General features: G+C 43.6%; 1 protein-coding gene across 2 annotated transcripts in view; it reads left to right on the top strand.

Moving 5' to 3' along the window:
- SULF1 (sulfatase 1) overlaps window positions 1-25,983 on the top strand; it is a 192,387-nt gene that overhangs the window by 154,755 nt on the left and 11,649 nt on the right. For both annotated transcript variants that reach the window (XM_018058433.1, XM_005689044.3), the window contains exons 13-21: window positions 12,646-12,859; window positions 16,722-16,974; window positions 18,630-18,726; window positions 19,142-19,236; window positions 19,542-19,607; window positions 20,867-21,039; window positions 23,217-23,359; window positions 23,453-23,576; window positions 25,644-25,677. In XM_018058433.1, coding sequence (XP_017913922.1) covers window positions 12,646-12,859; window positions 16,722-16,974; window positions 18,630-18,726; window positions 19,142-19,236; window positions 19,542-19,607; window positions 20,867-21,039; window positions 23,217-23,359; window positions 23,453-23,576; window positions 25,644-25,677 — 1,199 coding nt within the window. The remainder of the gene's footprint in view (window positions 1-12,645; window positions 12,860-16,721; window positions 16,975-18,629; window positions 18,727-19,141; window positions 19,237-19,541; window positions 19,608-20,866; window positions 21,040-23,216; window positions 23,360-23,452; window positions 23,577-25,643; window positions 25,678-25,983) is intronic.

Genomic DNA, 25,983 nt, shown 5'->3' with positions numbered 1-25,983 from the left:
TTTTAAAAAAATGATAAATTTTCATTTATTATCATTTATTTATGATATTAAATAAAGTTATATTTTGTTTATTTATTTGGTTGCTTTGGATCTTAGTTTCAACATATGAGATCTCCATTGTGCCAGGCAGGATCTTTCTGTGGCCACGGACTCTGCAGTTGTGGTGCAAGGGTTTAGTAGTTGTGGCATGCAGGCTTTGTCGCTCTGAGGTTGTAGGATCTTAGCTCCCTGACCAGGGATCAAACCCATGTCCCCTGCATTGGAAGGCAGATTCTTAACCACTGAACCACTAGAGAAGTCCCTGAAGATTATCTTTTTATTTACTATATCATTGACTTTTAGAAGGGAAGAAAAAGTCCAGAATAATGAGACTGTTCAGGATCAAGATGACAGCCAACTCTTGAACTGACTTGCTTGGGTTTTCTTTCCTTGATATGGGTTTTACACCTGGCCTGTGCCCTGCTTTTCTTCCTCTCACCAAGGTTAGTTGCCTTCCTTCCAAGGGAACACCCTTGGTTTGACTCTCCATGGAGCGTAGAGAAAAAATCAGTACCATTAGCCTGATTCTTTTCACTGCTAATCCCCAAAAAAGATAGTGCCTTCCCCCCACTCCTCCAACAGACCCCACATCTGGTCTCCTAAGGATGGTTTGGTACAGTCAATGTGGATTCAGGAAGTGGAGTAAATAAAAGAAGGAGCAATGTGAAGTCCAGAAGTTTGGGTTAGAATATTGGCATCCACTCCCTTTCAGTTGTATGTTCTTTCAGAAGACGGTTTCTCCTGTGTCTTGGATGTTCTGTCTCTGGAAAGAAAATTGACCTGTGTCTTGGGAGGATAAAGTGCCATGATGTATGTAAAGTTCTAGGTGAGCTTTAAAGTAGTGTATGAGTGTTGGATGCTGGGCATTATTATTGTTCCAGGCCATCTTACCTGTTGTTTTCATTCCTATGAAGCCAATAGGGAACAAAATTGGGCCAGAATCCCAGACATTTGGCATCACTTCTCCATCATGTGAACTAAACAACCAGCAGGGACTAATTAAGACAGCATGGACATATGTGTTCGCATTACTTCCATGTTTCTGAATTAATACAAGGCTGAGTGTGAGTTCCCATCACTCTCTCAGCTGGCATGACACCCCCAAGCATATTTATGTACACACTACACACACACACACACACACACACACACGCATGCATGCACACAATCATGTACACAAGCTCAACTTCATCTGAAGTTGGTTCAATGGAGAACATAGATCGGTGATGCTCAGTTCTTCTGCACATCAGTATCACCTGAGGAGCTTTTGTAAATGCCAATGTCCAGCCTGGCCCCAGACCAAGCAGATGAACATGTCTGCAGGGATGGTCAAGGCATGTGTGTTTTTTAACAGCATTACAAACCACAGACCTAGAATCTAAGAATGCCAAAGTTGTAAGTAGGCTTAGAAATCTTCTCATCGGATGGTATCCTTTTCCTAATAAGGAAATTTAGATCCAGAAAACTTAAGCCACCAACCCAATGTCAAAACCTGCGTCTCTTCACTTCATGTTCAAATCGTTTCTTCCCCAGAGCGTCCTGCCTCTGCAAAAATGTAAGACAGTAGATTTTCTGCTTGATATTGTCAGTGGCATTTGCCTCCATGAATCCCTCACGGCGTCTAGGGTAGCAACTCTCAACCATGACCTCAGATTAGAATCACTTAAGCAGCTTTGGAAATGCCCATGTTCAAATCTCAACCCAGACACATTAAATCAGAAGCCCTGAGGATGGGGCCCAGGTGGCAGTGTTTTGTTTTGTTTTTTCAAGCTCCTGGGTGATTCCTTTGACCAGCCAAGACTGGAAACCAGTCATGCTGGAGGAGGGTGGTCATTTTTTGTTCCTCTTCTAGGTATAGATATTGATTTCTTAAATAGGAGTTACATAAAAGAGAAGTTCCCTGGGCATTCCATTTTGAAGTACATTTTATACATATATTCTCTGTCCTTTAAGAGGAAAAAAGCAACTTGTTTTCTTTTTATGCAGCAAATGGCATGTCCTTTTGTTAAATCATTGAATTCCAGCATCTTTGTAATTTAATTTGCCTTTCTACTGCTGTGTCAATACAAAATCAAAGATCTGTTAAAATTCTGAAAAGACCTCAGCATCAGGCAAAGAAAATTAAAATGTAGCCTGTTGAGTGTAACCTGGTTTAGTGCCAGGATCTGTGCTGTCATCCAAAAATCATCCCTCTGACTAGAGGTCCTTCTGACCCTTTGTGACCAGCTGCAGAGCAGGAATAAAAAGGCATTTGCCAGGAAGGTCTGGCTAGAATTGTTAGTGTGCCAGAAATGGACCGCCTGTTTCCAGAAACCCGCTGAGCCCTGGTGAAGATCACAGCATGGCTTGTAGCCATCCACTCCCCACCTCCCCTAGCCCTGGCTCTCTGGGCTCCAGAGAAATCAGCCAGAAATACAGAGCCTCCAGATGCCAGCCTCTGGCTCAACTCTCGTCTCAACAGGGAGAGTCTCAACTAACCTCAGTATGGAAGGCTAGTCTCCTGCGCGCTTCAGCCTACACTGAAGGATGAGGCTGAATGGCTGGGCGTTTCCCTAGGTGCTTGGCTTCTTTGCATTTTTCAGAACACAAATCGCAGGGTTAAATGTTAAACCATCTTTAGTAATGCTCCAAACAACTCAGAAACAAACTTTGAGGACATACGCTTTTCCCATCAACTGCATGTGATCCCAGCTTATTTAATTCATACTCTCTCATTTCCCACTGTGCCCACCCTGGTCAGGTTCCCCTCTTCCCTCTGTCTCTCTGTTTCTCCTTTTTCTTACTAAGTTTTATTGGAATATAGTTGCTTTACAATATTGTGTTAGTTTCTGCTGTTCAGCAAAGTGAATCAGCTATGTTGTTGTTCCGTTGCTGAGTCGTGTCCAGCCCTTTGTGACCCCATGGACTGCAGCACTCCAGGTTTCCCTTCACCATCTCCCGGAGCTTGCTCAAACTCATGTCCACTGAGTCAGTGATGCCATCCAACCATCTCACCCTCTGTTCCCTTCTCCTCCTGCCTTCAATCCTTCCCAGCATCAGGGTCTTTTCAGATTCTCATTAGTTGTCTGTTTCATGCATAATAGTGTTTGTGTGTCTCAAGCATAACATTCTCTCCTGCGTGTTAGTTGTCACCTCTGCCTTCCCAAGTGTCATTCCCTCAACCTATCGGCAGCCTCACACTCTGCCCCAAACCACTCCCCTTTTGTCTCAATGTCCTCGTCAACCAGGATTGCATCCAAGCTGTTCGCTTAGTATGTGACTGCAGGCACTTTACTTAACCTAACTCTGCCTCAGTTTCTTCATCTGTGACATGGGCATAAAATAGTACTTGCCTCCAGGGGTTGCTGCAAAAGACTGTAGGAGTTAAATGTATCCGCAGGAGTCCCCAGCACGTAGCAAGCACTCAACGAATACTAGCTATTGATTGTTAGCCAAGGTCAGTTCACCAATTTTATTTTCCCTCGTTTGCAAGAACCATACTTCTTCCAGCATTCCAACAGTGACTTTTATAAATGGTTATTCACATTAAAATCTAAAGGAGGAAACACTTTCTCTTTTTTCTGGTTTTCCCTCCCACCTCCAACCCCTGCCCCATCCTGTTTCACCCCATCTCAGAGAAAGCAGGAGATAAATATCTTCAGCACAGATAACTCTATTTCATGTTTATGAGAAAGTCTGAAAATAACTTGAGCTAGTAGCAATTTGAACGAGGATGTTTATATGGCCATATTCCTCAGTGTTGAGATGAAAATTCTTTTTTTAATTCAAGTATAATTGATATATACCATTGTATTAGTATCAGGTGTACAATTTAATGATTCAATATTTGTATATATTGTAAAGTTATCACCACAATTAGTCTAGTTACCATCCATCACCCCACGGTTAAAATTTGTTTTTCTTGTACTGAGAACTTGTTAAATGTACTCTCTTAGCAACTTTCAAATATGTACTAGGCTGTTATTAACTGTAGTTACCATGCTATACATTAGGTTATTTTATAACTGTAAATTTTTGTATTTTGACCACTTTTACCCATTTGCCTACGTTCATCCTACATGAGTTTGAGCAAACTCAAGAAGATAGTGAAGAACAGGGAAGCCTGGTGTCCTGCAGTTCATGGGGTCACAAAGAGTCAGACACAACTTAGCAACTGAACAACAATAACCCCAGGTGAAAATTCTAAATACAGGTGCTCATGCAGGTAACTGCTTCCCATGATGTCGGCACTGGGTTAACAGATAACCAGGTTATTAGAAAATTACTACATCATTGTTACATCTCAGAGAATATAATCTGACCTGCATTAGAGCCAAATCCATGTAATAGGAAGTATAATAACAGAGAACTAATGCATGTGCATATATGTGTATAAAATTAAGCTTTCATTGCAGTATACCTTCGAAAAAGTTGTCACCAATTTTTTTTTCTTACTCATGAAAATGGGTACAAGTGGTATAAATAAGATTATTTATACTCATCCCTGGTGGCTCAGATGGTAAAGAATCTGCTTGCATTTCGGGAGACCCAGGTTCAATCCCTGGGTCAGGAAGATCCCCTGGAGAAGGGAATGGCAATCCACCCCAGTACTCTTGCCTGGAAAATCCCATGGACAGAGGCTACAGTCCATGGCATTGCAGAGTCAGATACGACCAAGTGTCTTACTAAATACTTAGTAAGACAACACTTACTGAATAAGTTTACAGGGCATTCTTAATCAATCTGAGAAATACATACAATCCAAAATGTAGAAACTATAATGATCCTCAAGTGGTTACTTCAGGAAAGGGAAGTAACCAGAGTTCTATCATCATCTAATACTATGCTAAACATTTTTTTTTTTGGTCACAACTCATGACGTACGGCATCTTATTAATAGTTCTCCCACCAGGGATTGAACTCACACCTCTTGCATTGGAAGTGCAAGATAGCCGCTGAGCTGCCAGGGAAGTCACTGTCCTAAACATTTTACATGGGACATTTTTTCACCTGAAAACTCTTCTAAAAATAGATATTATGCCCATTGTAAATATGAGGTTTAAATGGGATAGTTACTTGACCAAATTTGCACAGTTAGAAGGGTGACAAGTCTGTTCAAAACAAGATCTGTGTGATTTGAAGCTTGCAACCTTCCCACTAAACACTAATTACTATATTTAAGACAGCTTACAACCAGGGAACAGAGACTTGCCCAAGGACTGGGTAGGCATTGTTAAAGGTCAGTTATAATAGTTCTGCCTCAGATTCCTGTAGTGCATCTTTTCTTCAGAACTCCAAAAATGGTCAACAATGTATTCTCATGACAGATCCTTGAAGCCAGGAGGAATAAGTGTTATTTTACCAGATGTAGAATCTGGAAGAACAAAGAGATGCTTCAGTTTGCTCTAGGCCGTAGAGTTAGCAGCAAAAGAAAATTAAAATTGAGGTCCTCAGATCCCTAACCCAATACTTATCCCCATTAAAAATGACTACCTCTCATAAAGCTTCCATTAGGTAAATTTCTGTAAATAATAAAGTGTGTGTGTGCAAAAATAATAATAATAATAGCAACTAGCTTTGCTGAGTTCTTCCTATGAGTTACCTCTACTGCTTATGACCCTATAAAAATTTAGATGGTGTAACTGACTTGCCACCCATCCTATAGCAATGTGATAAATTTAATATATTCAAATCGGGCTTTTCTAGCTTGAAAGTCCAGATTTTTCCACTCAGTCACATCAATATGCGTATGAAATGCCATTCCCAGGTCCCAGGCAGAAGATAGGTGATATTCAGTGCTACAAAGTCCTACTCTAATAAATGAATTATGGTAGTACTTTAGATTGGGCTTCCCAGGTAGCTCAGCTGGTAAAGAATCTGCTTGCAATGCAGGAGACCATGGTTCAATTCCTAGGTTAGGAAGTTCCCCTGGAAAACGAATAGGCTACCCACTCCAGTATTCTTGGGCTTCCCTGGTGACTCAGATGATAAAGAATCTGCCTGCAATGTGGAAAACCTGGGTTCGATCCCTGAGTCAGGAAGATCCCCTGGAAGATCTCCTGGTATGGCAAACCACTCCAGTATTCTAGCCTGGAGACTCCCCATGGACAGAGCAGCCTGGTGGGCTACAGTCCATGGGATCGCAAAAAGTTGGATGAGAATAAGCACAGCATAGCACTTTAGGTTATTGTGGAAATTAAATGAATAAATTTTTATATAAAACACCCTAGACCAGTACCTGGTATCAAGTAAGAGTTTAATAGGTGATGATAATGTGACATCTCCCCTTATATTGGATTCCACCCAAACAGCTGCACACATGACTCTTTGAACCAAAAGAGCCAACCTTCTCTTCTTCCTCAGGTGTGACTTACCTTTAGTTATATATTGGCTTAGCAAAAAGTTAATTCACTTTTTTCCATAAGATTTTTGGTCAACCCAATATAATCCATCCAAAACACTTAGACACAGTTACTGAACAGAGTGATTAAATGCTGAGTTAAACTCAGGGAATGATTCATGCATGAGACTTGGTCCATCCCCTTCATCCCAAGTTTTGGCATAGTTGGAAAGGCTCACATGAAATAATAATAATTTTGGAATTATTGAAATAGTTTTATCGAGCACCTTGCACATGGTAGATGTGTGGAAGTATTTGTGGAATGAATGTATTATCAACACAGACTAAGACATCGGAGAGGGAGGAGGAGGAGGGTTGAATTGATGTTGTCCCAGAAAGCAGGAAAGGAATTTGCAGGCATAATTGGTTGGAGAAGATGGAGAAAACTGGATTTGGCCATTAACCGAGTTACCAAAAAAGTCCAAGAGCTTAGATAAAAGCAAGGCAGTGTGACATCTGTATTTCAGGAGGGGCACTTACTTCAGGTCCCATTAGCCTTACCTGATCTCAGGCTCTCATCTGATTCCAGCAGCTCTTCTACAGTGGAAAACCATCTCATTTCCAGGAGCATGTAAATGACCTGCAGCAGGTTTCAGAGCTATTCCTTTAAAAATTCTCTTTCTCCACCTCCATCTATAAACTCTCCAAGTAAGATGACCATTTGAGTTGCTGCTATTTCCAGGTTTTATTGCTCAGCCATAAAAATTGTCATGATATAGAACACTAAAATGACTGTGGCCCACGTGTGGTAATTACATTTCATTAAAATTCCTAGTATGCTTGCCACTAAGGAGATTTTCAAAGCCTTTAGCTAATTACTCTATCTAATAGGGTCTATGACTTGTTCAGAGAGTCCATGGTACAGGAAATAATTGGCATTTTTGTCAATGACTCCTGTATTATACAAGAATGTATATATAGGTAGTGTTCGGGGGTATATGTATATGCGCATGTGTATGTATGTGCATGCATGTATGTATGTATGTTTGATTTTATATGATATGTCATCTGTGCCAACGACCATGCTAGACCTTAGATGAGGTTAAATTCAACTCTTCAGGAAAGAAACACACTTTTTGTTCGTTTCTGTCCCATTGGAAATCAACAAGGAATTTGGCTAATGGGAAAATGCAGGTTGTAATCCAAATAGGATAAGTCACTAAAAATTTTGCCTATATTTTTGTGTTCTACGGGAATCTACTTGTCCCCTCAGCTCTTCCAGGGCAAAAAAAGAAAAATTTTAATGCACTGTGGTTTTAAAACTAAGGAAGGTTTTCAGTACAGTTGTGTTTTACAAATTACTGTTTGCACTGAAGTTGATATAAACTGAAACACAGAAAGACGTAAAGCCATCATTTTGTCAAGAATAAAGAGAGCCACATTTTCCTGTCTGATAAAAAATAGAGCATTTTTAAAATTAAGTTTCTGCTTGGCTGTGAGTTGAATCCACTGATGTCTTCTTTTGCTACTACAAACATTAAGTAATCAGCACTTGGTTTTTGAATGGATGAGGTAGCATTTCAGGTGGGTGGATGTGTCTTAAACCACTTGGATTTAAGACAGGTATATGACGTAAATACTCAAGCACCACTGAGTCCCACACATTTTGGAGCTATGAAATATTATTTGTTTTAGACACTTTTCATGAGCAAGAATTTTATTTTTTTATTTTTGCACAAGGTCTTTGTTGCTGCATATGGTCTTTCTCCAGTTGAAGAGAGCAGGGGCTACTCCTCATTGTGGTGCACAGGCTTCTCATTATGGTAGCTTCTCTGTTGTGGAGCACAGGCTCTAGGAACATGGGCTTAGTAATTGTGGTTGAAGGGCTTAGTTGCTCCTGGGCATGTGGAAACTTCCCACACGAGGGCTCAAAGCCACCTCCCCTGCATTGGCAGCGGGATTCTTAACCCCTAGACCACCAGAGAAGCCCTCCAAGAACTCTTCTGAGAATTTCCTGGCACCTCCTCAAGCTAATTGGCCTTATCTAGGAGTGCAGTACACAAACCCAAGCTTAGAAAGCACTGATCTCCATGTTAAAAAAAAAACTGCATAGCACCTGCTCCATGCAGTTTTCAGCTAAGAATGTGTGAAGATTGTCTGTCATTTATCAACTAACTGTTCTGGTTAGGGTTAGGGTAGGGGTTAGGGTTGGCTTCCCTGGTGACCCAGTGGTAGAGAATCCACCTGCCAATGCAGAAGAATTGCGTTCGATCCCTGGGTCGGGAAGATCCCCTGGAGAAGGAAATGGCTACCCAGTCCAGCATTCTTGCCTGGGAAATCCCATGGACAGAAGAGAATGGCAGGCTACAGCCCATGGGGTCACAACGAGTCAGACACAACTTAGTGACTGAACAACAACAAAGGGTTGGGGTTAGGAGAGAGTGAGGAGAACTGGTTACTCATAAAGCACATAGTTCTGCCATTGCAGATGAGCTGGGAGTGTCCATCTATTCAACTGGAGCCATTTTCTAGCCAAGTCACACCAGTACATTTCTTCACACTCAAAAATATGCACATTCCTCTCAAAGGCCATCCATCTGAGCTCCTTAGACCTAAAAGTATACCTTCTGCCCTCCTGTGGGATCCTGTTGCAAAGAGGTCCAGTAACCAGTTGTGAATCTAAAGCAGTGGTCCTTAACCCAGCTTCACATTACAATCACCAGGGAAGCTTTGGAAAAATCCCAATGTCCAACCAAGGTGAGAACCACTGATCAGATGTATTCATAACTCCCATGATTTTTTTGTGTGATTTGAGTTAAATCATCTCTAATTTGGTTAGTCCTTAGATTATTCTTGACTTCTTGCCTTTTCTTGGTTTTGTAAATAGGTAGTTACTTGTCTTGTCTCTTGAGCTCCTGCTTCTCTGGACAGAGAATTACATTCAAAGCATTCTGGCCAAACCACTAAAGAAGGTTGCGACCTGGTGTGTCTTGAAATAGTTTAATTCAACAGCACAGAGTGTATAGGGGCTAAAGTGAAATTACAGAACACCATTCTAGGTGGCAGGGATCTGGGAGCTCTATGATAGGGCTTCCCAGGTGGCACTAGTGAGAAAGAACTCGCCTGCCAGTGCAGGAGACAAAAACTCAGGTTCCATCCCTGGGTTGGGAAGGTCCCCTGGAAGAGGACATGGAAACTCACTCTGCTGTGCTTGCCTGGAGAGTCCCATGAACAGAGGAGCTTGGCGGGCTACAAACAGTCAAACACGACTGAAGGATTTAGCACGCACAGGTAGAAGCGCAAAGGCTGCTGTGACCATCCAACAGCTACTGGAGGCATGTGTGCACCCTGTCGCTCAGTTGTGTCCAACTCTTTGCGACCCTCTGGACTGTAGCCCGCCAGGCTCCACTGTCCATGGGATTTTACAGGTGAGAACACTGGAGTGGGTTGCCATTCCCTTCTCCAGGGGGATCTTCCTGACCGAGGGATCGAATCTGCATCTGTTCTGTCTCCTGCATTGGCTGGCGGATTCTTCATCGCTAGTGCCACCTGGGGAAGCATGTGACTCCGTTAAGAGAAAACAAACTGTGGCTCAGCATGATGGTCCACTGTGAAGGGTTGCACACCATTCTGTACACTAATGTCAGGGCCAAACTTTACCTTGCATCAGAATAGTCCTCCAAGATACAGGTATAACAAGGGGATACGTGAGATCATTTCACAGAAGGCCTGAAAAAACATCTTTTATCTAATCATTTTTCATTCAGTTTCATGCATATTTGAAAATATAAAACTGGCACAACAAACACATAATTTTACAAGAATTATGGCTTTGGCCACAGTTTAGAAATATACCCATTTTTTAAAAAGTGGGGGGCTTCCTTGGTGGCTCAGATGGTAAAGAACCTGCCTTCAGTACAGGAGTGTGTGCTCAGTCATGTCTGACTCTTTAGACCCAGGTTGAATCCCTGGGCTGGGAAGATTTCCCTAGAGAAGGGAATGGCTACCCACTCCAGCATTCTTGTTTAGAGAATTCCAGGGACAGAGGAGCCTGGTGGGCTACGGTCCATAGGGTAGCAAAGAGTCAGATGTGACTGAGCAACTAACTCTTCACTTAAAGAAAAAAAGTATCAATAAAAAATTGTACACAGGTGATACTCATATATGGATGTGGGGAAAAAAACACAAAAGTTTGATAAGTCTATATTGTACCATGTTGTAACAACCATGATCAGCTTACAATGAATGTCATTATTCTCCCCATTTGCCAGATTAATGTTTTAGGGAGAGAAAAGGGAAAATAGGAAGATTATCAGATCTTTAAGTCAGTTATAGAGGATCCCATGAAATAACCCCCAGGCAAAGAGCTATTATTTCAGCCAGGTTTGAAACCCATAAAATGGGGAGGGGGCACTGAGATGTTATGCTGTGTCATATTCATCCAGAGTTAAGCCAAAACTTCTGTAGCTATATATATATATATAGCCTCTCTGTGCAGCATGCAGAATCTTAGTTCCCCCACTGGAGATCAAACCCACGTCCCCTGCATTGGAAGCATGGAGTCTTAACCCCTAGACTGCCGGGGAGGTCCCACCTCTGTAGCTATCTTAATAGAAAGCTCAAACGAGAAAACCTAGTGCCAAGGGAACCCTCTTACACTGTTGGTGGGAATACAAACTGGTACAGCCACTATGGAGAACAGTGTGGAGAGTCCTGAAGAAACTGGAAATAGAACTGCCTTATCACCCAGCAGCCCCACTGCGGGGCATACACACCTAGGAAACCAGAGCTGCCAGAGACACGTGTACCCCAATGTTCATCGCAGCACTGTCTACAATAGCCAGGACATGCAAGCAGCCTAGATGTCCATCAGCAAACGAATGGATAAGGAAGTTGTGGTACATATACACAATGGAATATCACTCAGCTATAAAAAGGAATGCATTTGAGTGAGTTCTAATGAGGTGGATGAAGCTGGAGCCTATTATTCAGAGTGAAGTAAGTCAGAAAGAGATACACCAATAGAGTATATTGACACATATATATGGAATTTAGAAAGACGGTAACAATGACCCTGTATGCAAAGCAGCAAAAGAGACACAGATGTAAAGAACAGACTTTGGGGCTGTGTGGGAGAGGCAAGGGTGGGATGATTTGAGAGAATAGCGTTCAAGCGTATATTACCATATGTAAAATAGATGACCAGTGCAAGTTCAATGCATGAAGCAGGGCATTCAAAACTGGTGCCCTGAGACAACCCAGAGGACAGGGTGGGGAGGGAGGAGGGAAAGGAGTTCAGGACGGGGGACACATGTGCACCCATGGCCGATTCATGTCAGTGTATGGCCAAAACCACCACAATATTGTAAAGTAATTAGTCTCCAATTAAAATAAATTAATTTTTAAAAACCCAGTAGCAGCTCCCCACGCGTGTCTCTTGAGGAGGTGAACCCTGCCTCTCTAGGGAGCAGCTTGTCCAGCCGAGTGTGCGCTGTTTGTAGAAGGATAAGAAAAGTCACAGAGGAAGCCCGGTTCATCTGCTCGTGTGTGTGTGTGTGCGCATGTTAGTCGCTCAGTCGTGTCCCACTCTTTGCCACCTCATGGACTGTAGCCTGCCAGGCTCCTCTGTCCATGGGATTTCCCAGGCAAAAATACTGGAGTGGGTTGCATTCCCTTCTCCAGGGGATCTTCCTATGCAGGGATCGAACCCAAGTCTCCTCCATTGCAGGCAGATTCTTGACCGCCTGAGCTACCAGAGAAGCAAATATTCTTGTCTGGCGTGTATGAAATTTGGCTCGCCCCCACGATGGACTCAGGTTAAATTCATTTCTGTCTTCCTCATATGCCACTCTTACTGGCCTCGAATTAGAAACTCAAGGGCAGAGAACAAAGCAGCCAAGTTTGTTTTCTCCAGAAAAAAGACGGGTCTGGTGAAAACAGCCCTAACAGCTGTGCTCTGTGGCTTGCTGAGTTAAGTAAGGGCTTTTCCATGTTTCATTCAAGACTCTGTTTAGTCTGGATGCTGAGGATTTATGTATCAATTCTTGGCTCTGGTGTCATTGAGGTAGTTCTGATTTCCTGTGATTTCGTGGTCATCTGTATTCGCCTGCAGTGAAGGAAATAACTAAGAGAACAGGAGTCAACTTATTCCAGGGTCACCTGAAAGCTGGCCTTTTTTCATGCGCTCTTTTTAACGGTGTTGCCAGGGTTCTAAAAACAAAAGCAGCAGTCCTTAATCAGAAACACCTGATGTGGTGTGTAACTGGCTCTCACGTTGGCTCTTGCAGAAGTGGCAGTGCGTCGAGGACACGTCTGGCAAGCTTCGAATTCACAAGTGCAAGGGCTCTGGTGACCTGCTCGCCGTCCGACAGAGCACGCGGCCCCTCTTTCGTGGCTTCCAGGACAAGGACAAAGAGTGCAGTTGTGGCGAGTCCGGGTATCGGGCCAGCAGGAGCCAGAGAAAGAACCAGAGGCAGTTCCTGCGGAACCAGGGGACCCCAAGTAAGCCATTGCCTGTGACCCTCTCGGTGGCAGGCTGAGGCTTTCAGGCTTGGCTGTTAGGAAGGCAAACAAGCCTGATCCATCTACATGTTAAATATCATCAATGCATAGGTTTGGGGCTAAAAGCAAATAATGGTTCTGTTTAAAATATGAAGGCTGAAGTCATTTGAAATTTTGCTTTGTGAATATTAAGCTTAGAATGAAAATATATTCTGTAAAAGCAGCAGACACAAAACATATGCACACTTTTTTAAAAAAGAAAATGAAAATCCAGAGTTTCAGCTAGAAGATGAGTAACAGTATAAGTGGCTAAAAAATAAATTATTTATGTATATGTGCACGTCCCTGATAACTCAGTTGGTAAAAATCCACCTGCAATGCAGGAGAGCCCAGTTCGATTCCTGGGTCGGGAAAATCCTCTGGAGAAGGGACAGGCCACCCACTCCAGTATTCTTGAGCTTCCCTTGTGGCTCAGCTGGTAAAGAATCTTCCTGCAATGTGGGAGACCTGGGTTCGATCCCTAGGTTGGGAAGACCCCCTGGAGAAGGGAAGGGTTACCTACTCCAGTATTCTGGCCTGGAGAATTCCATGGACTGTGTAGTCCATAGGGTCGCAAAGAGTCGGACATGACTGAGCAACTTTCACTATAAAACATTAAATTTAACGTGGTACAATGGGAGGCATAGCTATTTTAATAATTCGTTTTCCAGAGTGATGAGGATCCGGATTCTCATTGCATTCTTTTGTTTTACCTCTACAGCAGATCAGAACAACTGAATAGTAAGAAAGAAAACATAGATTCTATACTACTAGGAGTTTCTCAGACTTTATGCATCCTTTTCTGGGAATGATAATGTTATCTGGCTTTCTTTGTATACTGGAAGAAAAAATTCATTAGAGTCATTACTAAAAACAGTTTCAGGGCTTATGCATTTAACTAGTAAGAGAAGCATGCATGCTTTTTAAAAAAGGCTTGTCTGTTTTAGGACAATATATTTTTCTAATTCCTCTCATTGATTTGTAGGGTCTAACTAGTCGAATTCAATATGAAAAGCACTGCCTAGCATTTTTATAAAAACTCATATCAGGCAGCTATCAGATTCCTATGAAGCAGCACCTTCTATAAAAGAATGAGAGTCTAGTGCCATCTAGTGGCTACATACGAAAAGTGACATTTCTGTGATAATACCTTTATGTACTGATTTTGAAAAGCAAAATACATTCAATTCTGAACCAAGAAATCAAATCATAGACTAGAACAACGGGAGCCCTTAGAACAGACTTCTTAAACCTGGACTCCACAGGTGAACTTTATAGGATCATCAGTTCAGTTCAGCATCTCTGTCGTGTCCGACTCTTTGCGACCCCATGAATCGCAGCATGCCAGGCCTTCCTGTCCATCACCAACTTCTGGAGTTTACCGAAATTCATGTCCATTGAGTTGGTGATGCCATCCAGCCATATCATCCTCTGTCGTCCCCTTCTCCTCCTGCCCCCAATCCCTCCCAGCATCAGGGTCTTTTCCAGTGAGTCAACTCTTCACATGAGGTGGCCAAAGTATTGGAGTTTCAGCTTCAGCATCAGTCCTTCCAATGAACACCCAGGACTGATCGCCTCTCGGACGGACTGGTTGGACTTCCTTGCAGCCCAAGGGACTTCTCAAGAGTCTTCTCCAACACCACAGTTCAAAAGCATCAATTCTTCGGCACTCAGCTTTCTTCACAGTCCAACTCTCACATCCATACATGACCACTGAGCCCTCTAAAATTTTATCCAAAATTTTAAGCATATTCTTTGTGTATATATGCATGCTTCTGGATACAAAACTTTAAAGGAATCGATAATCCAAAAGGCTGAAAATCATTGACTTGGGAGATTTTCTTTCCTCTTGAAAAAAAATGCCAGGTTTAATAATTCACACCAGGATTTCTAATGGGAAAATGACAAAGGAGAGGACCCAGACCCTCACCCTTAACAGAAACCATCCCCAGTGTCCAGCTTGAAGGTGGAGGCAGCCTCTTCTCTCCCAAGAACTTCAGTGTTACTCCCCAGGCACTGACCATAAAGCACACTGATTTTTCCATGTTGAGCACAAGCTGGAGAAGTCTAGGGCCATTTTTTTGAGCTGTGAACATGGGTTGGATGCTTCTCTTTTCCATCACAGTGGAATTTGTGAGCACTCTCAGTGAGCCATCTCAAAGAGGCATTTCTTCTCAAAACAGCTTCCTGCAGAGAGCAAGATGGTTCTGATTCTGCAGCCTATGTGCACCCTTTCTTCCTACTTTAGCAGCAAGGTCGACACATCAGAGCACTGAGTGTGCCCCCACAGAGCCTGAGTGCATCTGATCAGCAGGAGCCCATGTTTGCATGTTTGCACATTAAAGCTCTTACCTAGCCCACAATGAGTTTTGACAGTGGTCTATGTTGACCAGAAAGCATACTGGCCTCCCCCCAGCATTATTCTCCATCTGCCAGGTATTTAGTCCATTGGTTGATGGGAGCATTTGCAAAATTCAGCTTTTCTTAGAGCAATCTTTTATTATTTGTGCAAATAGAAGGTGTCTGGAATATTTGAAAGTGAAAGTGTTAGTCAATCAGTCGCATCCAATTCTTTGTGACCCAGTGGACTGTAACCCACCAGGCTCCTCTGTCCATGGAATTTCTCAGGCAAGAATAATGGAATGGGTTGCCATTCCCTTCTCTAGGGGATCTTTCCAGAGCAGGGATCGAACCCAGGTCTCCCACGTTGCAGGCAGATTCTTCATTATCTGAGCCATTTACCTTTTTGAAAAGGCAGCCCAGTCAAAAAGGGGGCAAGTTTGTCATCTTTAGAGTCTGACAGTTTATAGTCCAAGCTCCCACAACTGTTGGCTGCATCATCTTGCAAAAGAGACGTAGCATTCAAACTTCAGATTTCTCATCATAATATAGAGATGACAACACCAAATTCATGAGCCTGTTTTGACAATCTGACCGTGTTTTTTTTTTTAATGTGAGGATTTATTATCATAATACCTGTCTTTCATGATTGTGCATTAGAAATATGTATGTGGGGAATGATGGCACCAGTGGTAAAAACCTGCCTGCCATCGCAGGAGACATAAGAGACATGGGTTCAATCCCTGGGTCAGGAAGATCCCCTGGAGAAGGAAATGGCAACCTACTCCAGTATTCTTGCCTGGAAAATCCCATGGACAGAGGAACCTGGTGGCTATAGTCCACGGGGTCACACATAGTTGAACACGACTAAATTGACTTAGCACGCACACATGAAGGAAATAATACATAGCAAAAGCTTGTTAAATTATAGTCATTACTATTATTTATAGTTTTATCCAAACTGCCTTGTAGTTCACATTGAAAACAATGTGTTGGGTTGACCAAAAGTTCGTTTTCTATACCATCTTACAGAAAAATCGGAACAAAATTTTAGCCAACTCAACAGAAGTTCCCCTGGAGAAGGAAATGGCAACCCACTCCAATATTCTTGCCTGGAGAATTCCATGGACAGAGGAGCCTGGTGAGCTATAGTCCATGGGGTTGTAAAGAGTCAGACACAACTGAGTGACTAACGCAGTAGAAGTTCACAGCCTACCATAAGCAGAAAGAGTCTTAGAGGTCACCTTGACCTACTACCTCCCTTGAGGGGTGAAGGGCCTATGGTCCAGAAAAGCACACCATTCTGCGCTGTTCGAGCCTGGACCAGAGCCTGCCTCTTCCCACGTGAACTCCCTCGGGCCAGGTAGCAAGGCCATGTGTGCTGCTCATCCCCCTCAAAATGCTCCCCAAGCCTGGCCATCATTTTCATCCCTCCTAAACTATACCCGGATGTCCCTGTTAACTTGTCTTCCCTTATTTCCAGAGTACAAGCCCAGATTTGTCCATACCCGGCAGACACGTTCCTTGTCAGTCGAATTTGAAGGCGAAATATATGACATCAATCTGGAAGAAGAAGAATTGCAGGTCTTGCGGCCAAGAAACATTGCCAAGCGTCATGATGAAGGCCGCCAGGGGCCCGGAGGCCTCCAGGCAACTGGCGGTGGTGATGGGGACACAATGCTGGCAGACAGTGGCAAAGTCGTGGGCCTGCCCACCACCGTCCGTGTGACGCACAAGTAAGAAGGCTCTGTGGCTCGGGGGTTGAGTTCAAAGCCATCCCTCCATATCATCACGATTTTTCCCCATTGCAAAAAGTAATATTGCTTAGCAGGGCAGTGTCCAAGTGCTGGCCCATGTGATAACTGAGGGTTAAGAATCAAGAGGGGGGCTTCCCAGGAGACTCAGTGGTAAAGAATTCACCTACAATGCAGAAGATGAAGGAGACGCGAGTTCGATCCTTGGGTTGGGAAGATCCCCTGGGAGAGGAAATGGCAACCCACTCCAGTATTCTTGCCTGGAGAATCCCATGGACAGAGGAGCCTAGTGGGCTATAGTCCCTAGGGTCACAAAGAGTCAGACACGACTGAGTGAGAAGCAACAGGAGTCCAGACTGTCATAGATTTGGACACTTTTTGTTTTGGGTCAGTATCACATGAAGGCTGATCAGCTGGGTCCTGAGGCAGAGTGATGCTGTCGCATCTTGACTTAGCAGGCATGGATTTCTCCTCTGAAGCAGTTACCTTTGTGGAGTCTAGGAAACACGTATGAATCATTACCAGGACTGCAGAGGTGCCCCGTGCTGCCTGGTCACTGTGGCTCAGAGCGGTTTACCCTCAGGACTTCAGAGATGACATACAGCCCAAGGGAGGGCTCTGGGTCCTAGAGAAGCTTCCAGAAAGATGGTGTAGATTGAGGATGCATGTGAGATCAGAAACACCTGACCTGTCCAGATCCCAGAGAATCACAGAGATGGGGTGGGTTGGGGGAGATGACTCCTCCTTGGCTTTGACCGACTGCCCTGTTCTTCAGTTCTTTCCAAAATCTGTGTGCTCTCTTGATAGAGAAGTCTTTTCTTTGCAAATGTATTAGCAATATCTTTGTTTTCTTTTCATTTCATCTTTATGGAGGCAGGGTGCCATGAGGCCTGCCAGTAGTTTTATCTTTGGGACAAGGGTCTCTAGGCGCCTGTGATGGTTATGGTTGGATACTGAAAGATTTAGACCCAGCTTGGTTTCTCTTTCAGTGTTGATAGATCCCGACCCCATCTCACCTGCTCTCCATCCCTGGGGCTGCTTCTTACTTCACATTGAAAGAGGCACCTCAGTCAGGCTCTTTATAACAAAAGGAGCTGGATGAATAAACCCCTTCTAACTCTGTATTTCTTCAAGTCAGTCACTTCCATTACAGCTGTGAGAACCTCATTCTTTTCATACAGTATTTGGTGGGGCTTTCAGAAATGGAGTTTGGGGTGATGGCTGAATATTGCCTCTGACTTTGTGGTGATGTCTCTCTGTCCTTGCCAGTTGCCAGGAAATATTCCCACTTATCCTTGTTTATGGCTCAGCTCCAAATTAATGCTAGCATCCAAGTTAAGCATTTAGATAATGAAGTTCCCTCTGCTATTCCTAATGTTTTTTTTTTTAACTACTTGCCTTTTTTTAACTGTTTTCCAAAGAACCTCGGAACCAGAATTAGGTGCATTTTTAAAATTTATTTGTGTTTTACTTTTTGGCCACGTGGCATATGGGATCTTAGTTCCCTGACCAGGATCAGACCTCAGCCTCCTGCATTGGGAGTGCAGAGTCTTAACCACTGGACCACCAGGGAAGTCCCTCTAATATTTTCTGATACTAGACTAGAAACCTATTTCTAATGTAGCTTGTTTTTGCAGGTGCTTTATTCTTCCAAATGATACAATCCATTGTGAGAGAGAACTTTATCAATCAGCCAGAGCCTGGAAGGACCACAAGGCCTTCATTGATAAAGAGGTGAGCTGTAGCCACGTGATTGACAGGTATATTCCAGTTGCAAACCCTGCTCGCCAGCCCTGCTGTGTACGCTCATCCTTTTTTATAATTAAGTGAAAAATAGAAGAACAAGGTGCTTCTCCTTCTCCAATGATACAGTAATAGTCCTGACAGAAAGCAAAATAGACAGAAAAGCCTGACCTCTTGAAATCTCTGTGAGCAAAATGATTCAATCGTAAAAGAGCCAGCTGTTAATACTTATAACACAGTGGACGGTATATAGAGGTAGACCTAGTCTATGCTCAGCTTGTTTCCAAACTATTATCTCAGATGAATGGCTATAATTATGGAACACGGAAAACAGGGTGGAAAGAAAGTTACCTCATATAGAAAATCTTGACCTTACGATGTCATTGTTGGTGTGTGTGTTTTCCAGATTGAAGCTTTGCAAGATAAAATTAAGAATTTGAGAGAAGTGAGAGGGCATCTGAAGAGAAGGAAGCCTGAGGAGTGTGGCTGCAGTAAGCAGAGGTGTGTGTGCGTGTCCCCTGACAGAATCATCTGCAAAACGCAGGCTGCAGTGACGCGCACGAGGCTCGCCTCTCTTTCACCAATAGAAAGTTTAATACATTGAATTCCCTAGTGTATAACGATCTAAACCATTTCAGTCAAATTAAATGTTATAAACCCAAGCAGAAGGTTTAAAAGAAGTCCCTTTAAGACTGTTACATGTAACAAAGTAACTGCCTACCTTCCATTTTGCTTCCATGTTATAAGTGAACTATTTGATGAAATGCATGATTATCAAACTCACTTTTTAACCTTCTTGCCTGCAGCTATTACAACAAAGAGAAAGGTGTGAAAAAGCAAGAGAAATTAAAGAGCCACCTTCACCCGTTCAAGTAAGTAACCATTTGCTACATTTGCTGGGAGTGAAGGACTGTTTGCTGGGCATTTCTGAAAGGGGGCTGGAACTCTGTTCCAAGTGATGTGGCTCGAGAAAAGTAGATGCAGCTGGGAGGGTATTAGCTCATGAAGTTGAAAACAAGCCCACATCTTGCCAAGGGACTGAGGCAATCCTTGCTTTTGGAATCCCATGAGGGGGCATTACGTGGGGCTCTAATCTAATTCCAGGTGTTCCCTCTGACGATACACTGTTCCCCCTGACGATACCACGTGTTCCCCCTGACGATACACTGTGTTCCCTCTGACGATACACTGTGTTCCCTCTGACGATACACTGTGTTCCCTCTGACGATACACTGCTGGTAACTGGCTTGTCCTCCATGCACTGCTCTCTGTGGGCAGTGATCAGGACACGTGGGCTCACTGAATTAGGTCCCTGTGCTCTGTAGAGCAGCCTGCAATCATGTTGAATTCTGAAAGCTGGAAGAAATAGACATCTTTTTAAAATAATACTAAAATTAGCATATAAGAGGAATTTAATATTTGAGCCTCAACAAAATTGGAGCCCTTCATGGAAAAATCAAAAAAGAAAAAACACTTCTTTTTTTTGTTCTTTCCAAGCCTGTTTTGTAGGATTTCTCGATAGAATTCTAGAAACCTAATTCAAGTTATCTAATCCAACCAATCATTTGATTTCATGGCTGATAGATACTGAGCTGCCAGGAGGCTGAGCCACTTGTCCAAAGGATGTGGCTAGTGGAATCTTCTGAGTCACATTGATATTTATTTCTATCAATGTTTGCATTCAATAAGGAAGAGAATATTGATCCTATTGAGATAGTAAAATTCTAAGGGTGTTGTCACTTAATATCACTGATTGTATTCCATGCTTTGAGGCCCTCTGAAAACTTAAAATGAAAGTCGCTCAGTTGTGTCTGACTCTTTGCGACCTCATGGACTGTAATCCCCTAGACTCCTCTATCCATGGAATTCTCCAGGCAAGAATACTGGAGTGGGTTGCCATTCCCTTCTCCAGGGGATCTTCCTGACCCAGGGATCAAACCCAGGTCTGCCACATCGCAAGAGGATTCTTTACTAGCTGAGCCACCAGAGAAACCCTGAAAACTTAAGGCCGTCTATTATTGTGTGTCTGTTATCTTGTGCCAGAATATGTGTGTGAGACTCAGAGCCACAATCCTGTTTTTACTTGAGAAAGTGCTTTCTGATCATTTAAACGTCCCTTCTGTTGAAATAGAGAAGCCGCTCAAGAAGTAGACAGCAAACTGCAGCTTTACAAGGAGAACCGCAGGAGGAAGAAAGAGAGGAAGGAGAAGAAGAGGCAGCGCAAGGGCGAGGAGTGCAGCCTCCCCGGCCTCACCTGCTTCACACACGACAACAGCCACTGGCAGACGGCCCCGTTCTGGAACCGTGAGTCGCTCCACCTGAGTGCTACTTCCTGGGCTTCCCTGGTGGTCCAGTGGTTAAGACTCTGCCCTTCCAATGCAGGGACATCAGGGTTCGATCCCTAGTCAGGAAACTAAGATCCCACACGCTGAGCATGCACACATGCATGCTAAGTCCTTGCAGTCTTGTCTGACTCCTTGTGAGCCCCCCAGGCTCCTCTGTCCATGGGATTCTCCAGGCAAGAATACTGGAGTGGGTGGCCATCCCCTCTTCCAGGGGATCTTCCCAACCCAGGGATTGAACCTACGTCTCTTACATCTCCTGCATTGGCAGCTGGGTTCTTTACGACTAGCGCCACCTGGGAAGCCCACAGGCTGCACAGTGCTGACAGAAAAAAAAGAAAAATGCTACTTCCTGCCACCATGTGGACAGCCAGCATCTCACCCAGTTACTTAGAGTAAGGAATTCAGCAGCTTGAATCCAGGAATCTAGAAAGATTCTAGATTAAAGTATCGTATCATTTTTCTATACCGACAACTAGGATCATTTTTGCTTCTAAATTACATTTTTTCTTTAGAAATTTTTATTTTGGTCTTTTGTTTGAAAATGCCAAGCTCTCCATGGGTTTTTCTCCCCAGTGATGTTTCACAAGGTCCCCAGCCCTTGACGGACTTCTGGCCCAGCAAGACTGCTCCGTCACTAAGTAACGGAATAAATGGGTGAACACTTTTACCCCGAATATACTTCGTTTCTGCTTTCTTCAAGAACACATTCTGCATATCACAAAAGAAATAAAACCCCTTGAACGCAGGGACTCTGTTGGATTTATCCTCAGTCCCCTTCAATACCAGCTTTTCGCATGAAGGCCAGCCAGCCCACAGCGTAGCTAAAACACCAGATCTTCTAGTTGAAAGGATTGCAGTAGACCTCCCAGGTCAGTGCTTCTCAAACTGAATTTGGAGACTTCAAGGAAGCCACAGACCATTCTTAGGGAGACCTATGGCCTGTCTTACGACCATTTCTGTTTTATCTTTCTGTTTTCACGCATCCTGACTTCAGTGTCTGTTTGCATGGGCTTACCAGGTGGCTCAGTGGTAAAGAATCCTCCTGCAGTGCAGGAGATGCAGTAGACGTGGGTTCGATCCCCGGGTCAGGAAGATCCACGGGGGTAGGAAATGGCAACCCACTCCAGTATTCTTTCCCAGGAAATCCACGGACATAGGAGTTTGCTGGGCTACGGTCCAGGGTGAGAAAGAGTCAGACATGACTGAGCATGCATGCACAGCGACTTAAAAAGCAGAAGCAGACTCACAGAACTTAAGGAAGGAACTCACAGTTGCTGGGGCGGGGGGGGGGAGGATGGGGGAGTTAGGGAGTTTGGGATGGACATGTACACACAGTAGCAGCTTTAATTTGACAGCTCTTTCACATACGTTCTACAAATTAACCAGTGAACCTCTGCGTGATACAAGACATCTTCATGGTAACTGTCCATCTCTCATGTTCAAGTGTTGTGGAGAGTCTGTGACATCACAAATTTCAACATCCCTAGATCCTCTGAGCTGGATTCAAGCCTTCTCCAAGCCCATCTACACTGCAGAATCCCCTCTGTTTCCAGGGCCCATTTGTAACACTTGACCATCTGACATTCAAAACAAACTAAGGCCCTGGGTCCATCTTTTATTAAGTAACCTTTTTTTTTTTTTAAGTAACCTTTTTTTAATTTTTATAAAAAATGACAACAACCATAAATAGGAGTTCTGATACTTTCCTTCCTTCTTTCCGCTCATCACTCGGTTTTAGAGATCAATACCCAGCAGAACTTAGGGGACAGCAGACAAACAGGCCTGAAACTTCACCTTCATGAGTCGCCACTGTTTTTTTCCATCTTCACCTAATCTCACAGCAAATTTGTATAGAGAAGCGGGGGAAATAGAGTACTTTTAATGTCCACCATGGCACCCCACTCCAGTACTCTTGCCTGGAAAATCCCATGGACGGAGGAGCCTGGTAGGCTGCAGTCCATGAGGTCGCTAAGAGTCAGACACGACTGAGCGACTTCACTTCACTTAATGTCCACCCACACAGTATTTGCAAGAGAGAAAATATGATCTTTAAAATGTGAAGACAAGAAAAGGTTGAAATAGCTAGGCTGCCACCTTGTCTCACTCTCTTTCCTTTGTTTTCTTTCTTACCAACAGTGGGATCTTTCTGTGCTTGCACGAGTTCTAACAATAACACCTACTGGTGTTTGCGGACAGTTAATGAGACGCATAACTTTCTATTCTGCGAGTTTGCCACTGGCTTTTTGGAGTATTTTGATATGAATACAGATCCTTATCAGGTAAGTCAATATGTTCTCATTTTGTGAAGCTATTGAATATGAAATAAGGAGAACATGAGCTTAAAGCTGTTGTTCTGGACTCTTCATCCACAGCTCACAAACACTGTGCACGCGGTCGAACGGGGCGTTTTGAATCAGCTACACCTGCAGCTGATGGAACTCAGGAGCTGTCAAGGGTATAAGCAGTGCAACCCAAGACCCAAGGGCCTTGAAGTTGGTAAGGAAAAAAAAGAATTTTTTTCTTCCTATAGTACCTGGAAAATTCTTTTTGTGGTCAAGTTTTCTGCCTTTGAAACATATAGCTGGGGAGAGAAGATATGAAAACATATCATTTGGGACCCTTACAGGGGAAACTTTCCAGGCAATTCCAAACATACTTTGCTCAATAAATTTAGCTCTGAGTGCACTAATGAAAAATTTAATACCCCCGAAGATTTCATGGGCGTTTCATTCCATCTCTCCCAAAGATGCATTCTCTTAGTAAACCTCAATATCTGATGAAAGCATCCATTGGAAGATGGGATGAAAGCGGCGGGGGGTTATTTGTTATTGCTGTCAACAGTCATAAGAGATACTCTAGGTCAACTGGGAAATCCTTTTTTTTTTTTTTTTTGAGAGAATTAGAATGGAAACACACAATGCCCTATTTCTGCTTTTCACAGTTTGAAACTTACCTAATTGGATACCTGCCCACGACACACTAAATTAGATTTCTTTTGCCAGTATTTCCTGTCTGAAACTAGAGATGTTTGAGCAGGATGTTGTTTGAGATCTGAAAGTTTAAGAGGGCTGACATGGAATCAGCCTGAAGTTCCCTCCCTGGTCTGCAGAGCTAGACTCACTCATTTCTCCTTTGGCTCCTGGAGAGTAGTTCTTTTCAGTGTCTGCCCCAGCTCTTTCCTGGTTAATGAGAATACTGATTTTCTCATAGTTCCTATAGAAATGTAAATATCAGCTGTTCATAGAAGGAAGGAGAAAGTGCTGGAGCTGGCCAAGGGCATAATATGTCAACCCCAAAAGGACCAAGAGTTCGACCCATAGGCGTGTGCTGTGTGCTAAGTCACCTCAGTCGTGTCCAACTCTTTGAGAGCCCAGGGACTGTAGCCCGCCAGGCTTCTCTGTCCATGGGATTCTCCAGGCAAGAATACTGAAGTGGGTTACTGTGCCCTTCTCCAGGGGATCTTCCTGACCCAGGGATTGAACCTGTGTCTCTTAACATCTCCTGCACTGGCAGGCGAGTTCTTTACCACTAGTGTCACCTTGGAAGCCTGGACCCATAGGCAGTGGGGAGCAATTTGTAAGAATCGTCTGTTGGCAGCTGGGTTTTCTCAGTGCCCTTAAGGGCCTGTGTCTCTGTGGGTCCCCTGGAAGCCAGCATCAACAGAATCACCAGTAATAAAAGCAGGCAGCTCCCTGGGCCATGTGAGTGATGGGGAGAGAAGCCAGGATGCATCCTGAAATGGCAGCATCATCACCAGTATTGGGTCCCGGAGGCTTTCAAGCTGCAGGTTGCAGCTTGAAAATTCTAAATCCTGTGGGCGGTCCCATCACTGCTGTCAGTCCCCACCCCTCCATTCATGCCTTGGTGGAATTCATCACCAGCCAGGAGAGCCTAGATCTTTTGGTCAGTAGCTCCACTCAGCTTAAATCTTTTCAGATATCTGGTGTATCTGACCTTTTCCTCAAATCCTGAAGGGAAAAAAAAAAAACCTACAGCCTGAAAACTGGAACAACCATTAGAGGCACTAGAAATATGATATCTCTTCCCCAAAGCACATAGCCCTCTTATTGGTGATGACATGGCAGCTCTACTTAGTGAAACCTGATCAAGCCTCTGAATGGTGAGTGACGTGCCAGGTGGAGCCTGTTTTTGCTGTTACACTTCAAGCAATCCTGTCCACTTCTAGACGATTCCTAAGAGAGATGATTGTTGGCCCTCTTATCCAAGGGTTTAGTCTAAACTCACCAAAAGTTAACTATTCCTGAGACTTACTTGGACTTTGGGAAGTACTCGTCTTATTACTTTGAAATGGACTCTCCTATCTCACCCCCACCTATTTTTCATGTAAACTCCAATATGTTTTATCTTAAACCCTTTTTTTATTTATAGCTTTCCATCCTCACTTTGAACCTAACAGAAAAGCTCTGTTGGACTCCGGCGCTGTCTGTATTTCACACGATGTTTCTTTCTAGGATTTAGAGGTTGTGCATGAAGCAGGACAGAGGGGGTGGTTTTATGAGTTCTAAAGCTAACATAAATTACTCTTATATTTTCCTATATCAGGAAATAAAGATGGAGGAAGCTATGACCTGCACAGGTATTCAGACTTTTTTATTCTCCCTGGCAGCTTCTTTCCCAATAATTGCATGAGCGAGCCATTTTAACTCATTTCCGTCCCTCACCGTCACTCAGAGCATAGCTTGGGGTGCATGCATGTTCTAACAGCTCTCTCCACCGTCTTGTGTCATTGGGAACAGATCTATCATTTTTGCTTTGAAATCAACTCACTGTCACAACCAGATGTGTCTCAGAGCCTTTACTCACTCATGCCTGTGTGCTTGCTGGATGGTGCTTGGTAGCATGGAATGACGGGAAGGGGGAGAAAACAGAATGACCTCCGGGA

This window comes from Capra hircus, chromosome 14, assembly GCF_001704415.2.
Source record: "Capra hircus breed San Clemente chromosome 14, ASM170441v1, whole genome shotgun sequence".
Classification (NCBI taxonomy): domain Eukaryota; kingdom Metazoa; phylum Chordata; class Mammalia; order Artiodactyla; family Bovidae; genus Capra; species Capra hircus.
The sequence above is the reverse complement of the archived record's forward strand: the minus strand, read 5'-3'. Positions and strand labels throughout refer to the sequence as shown.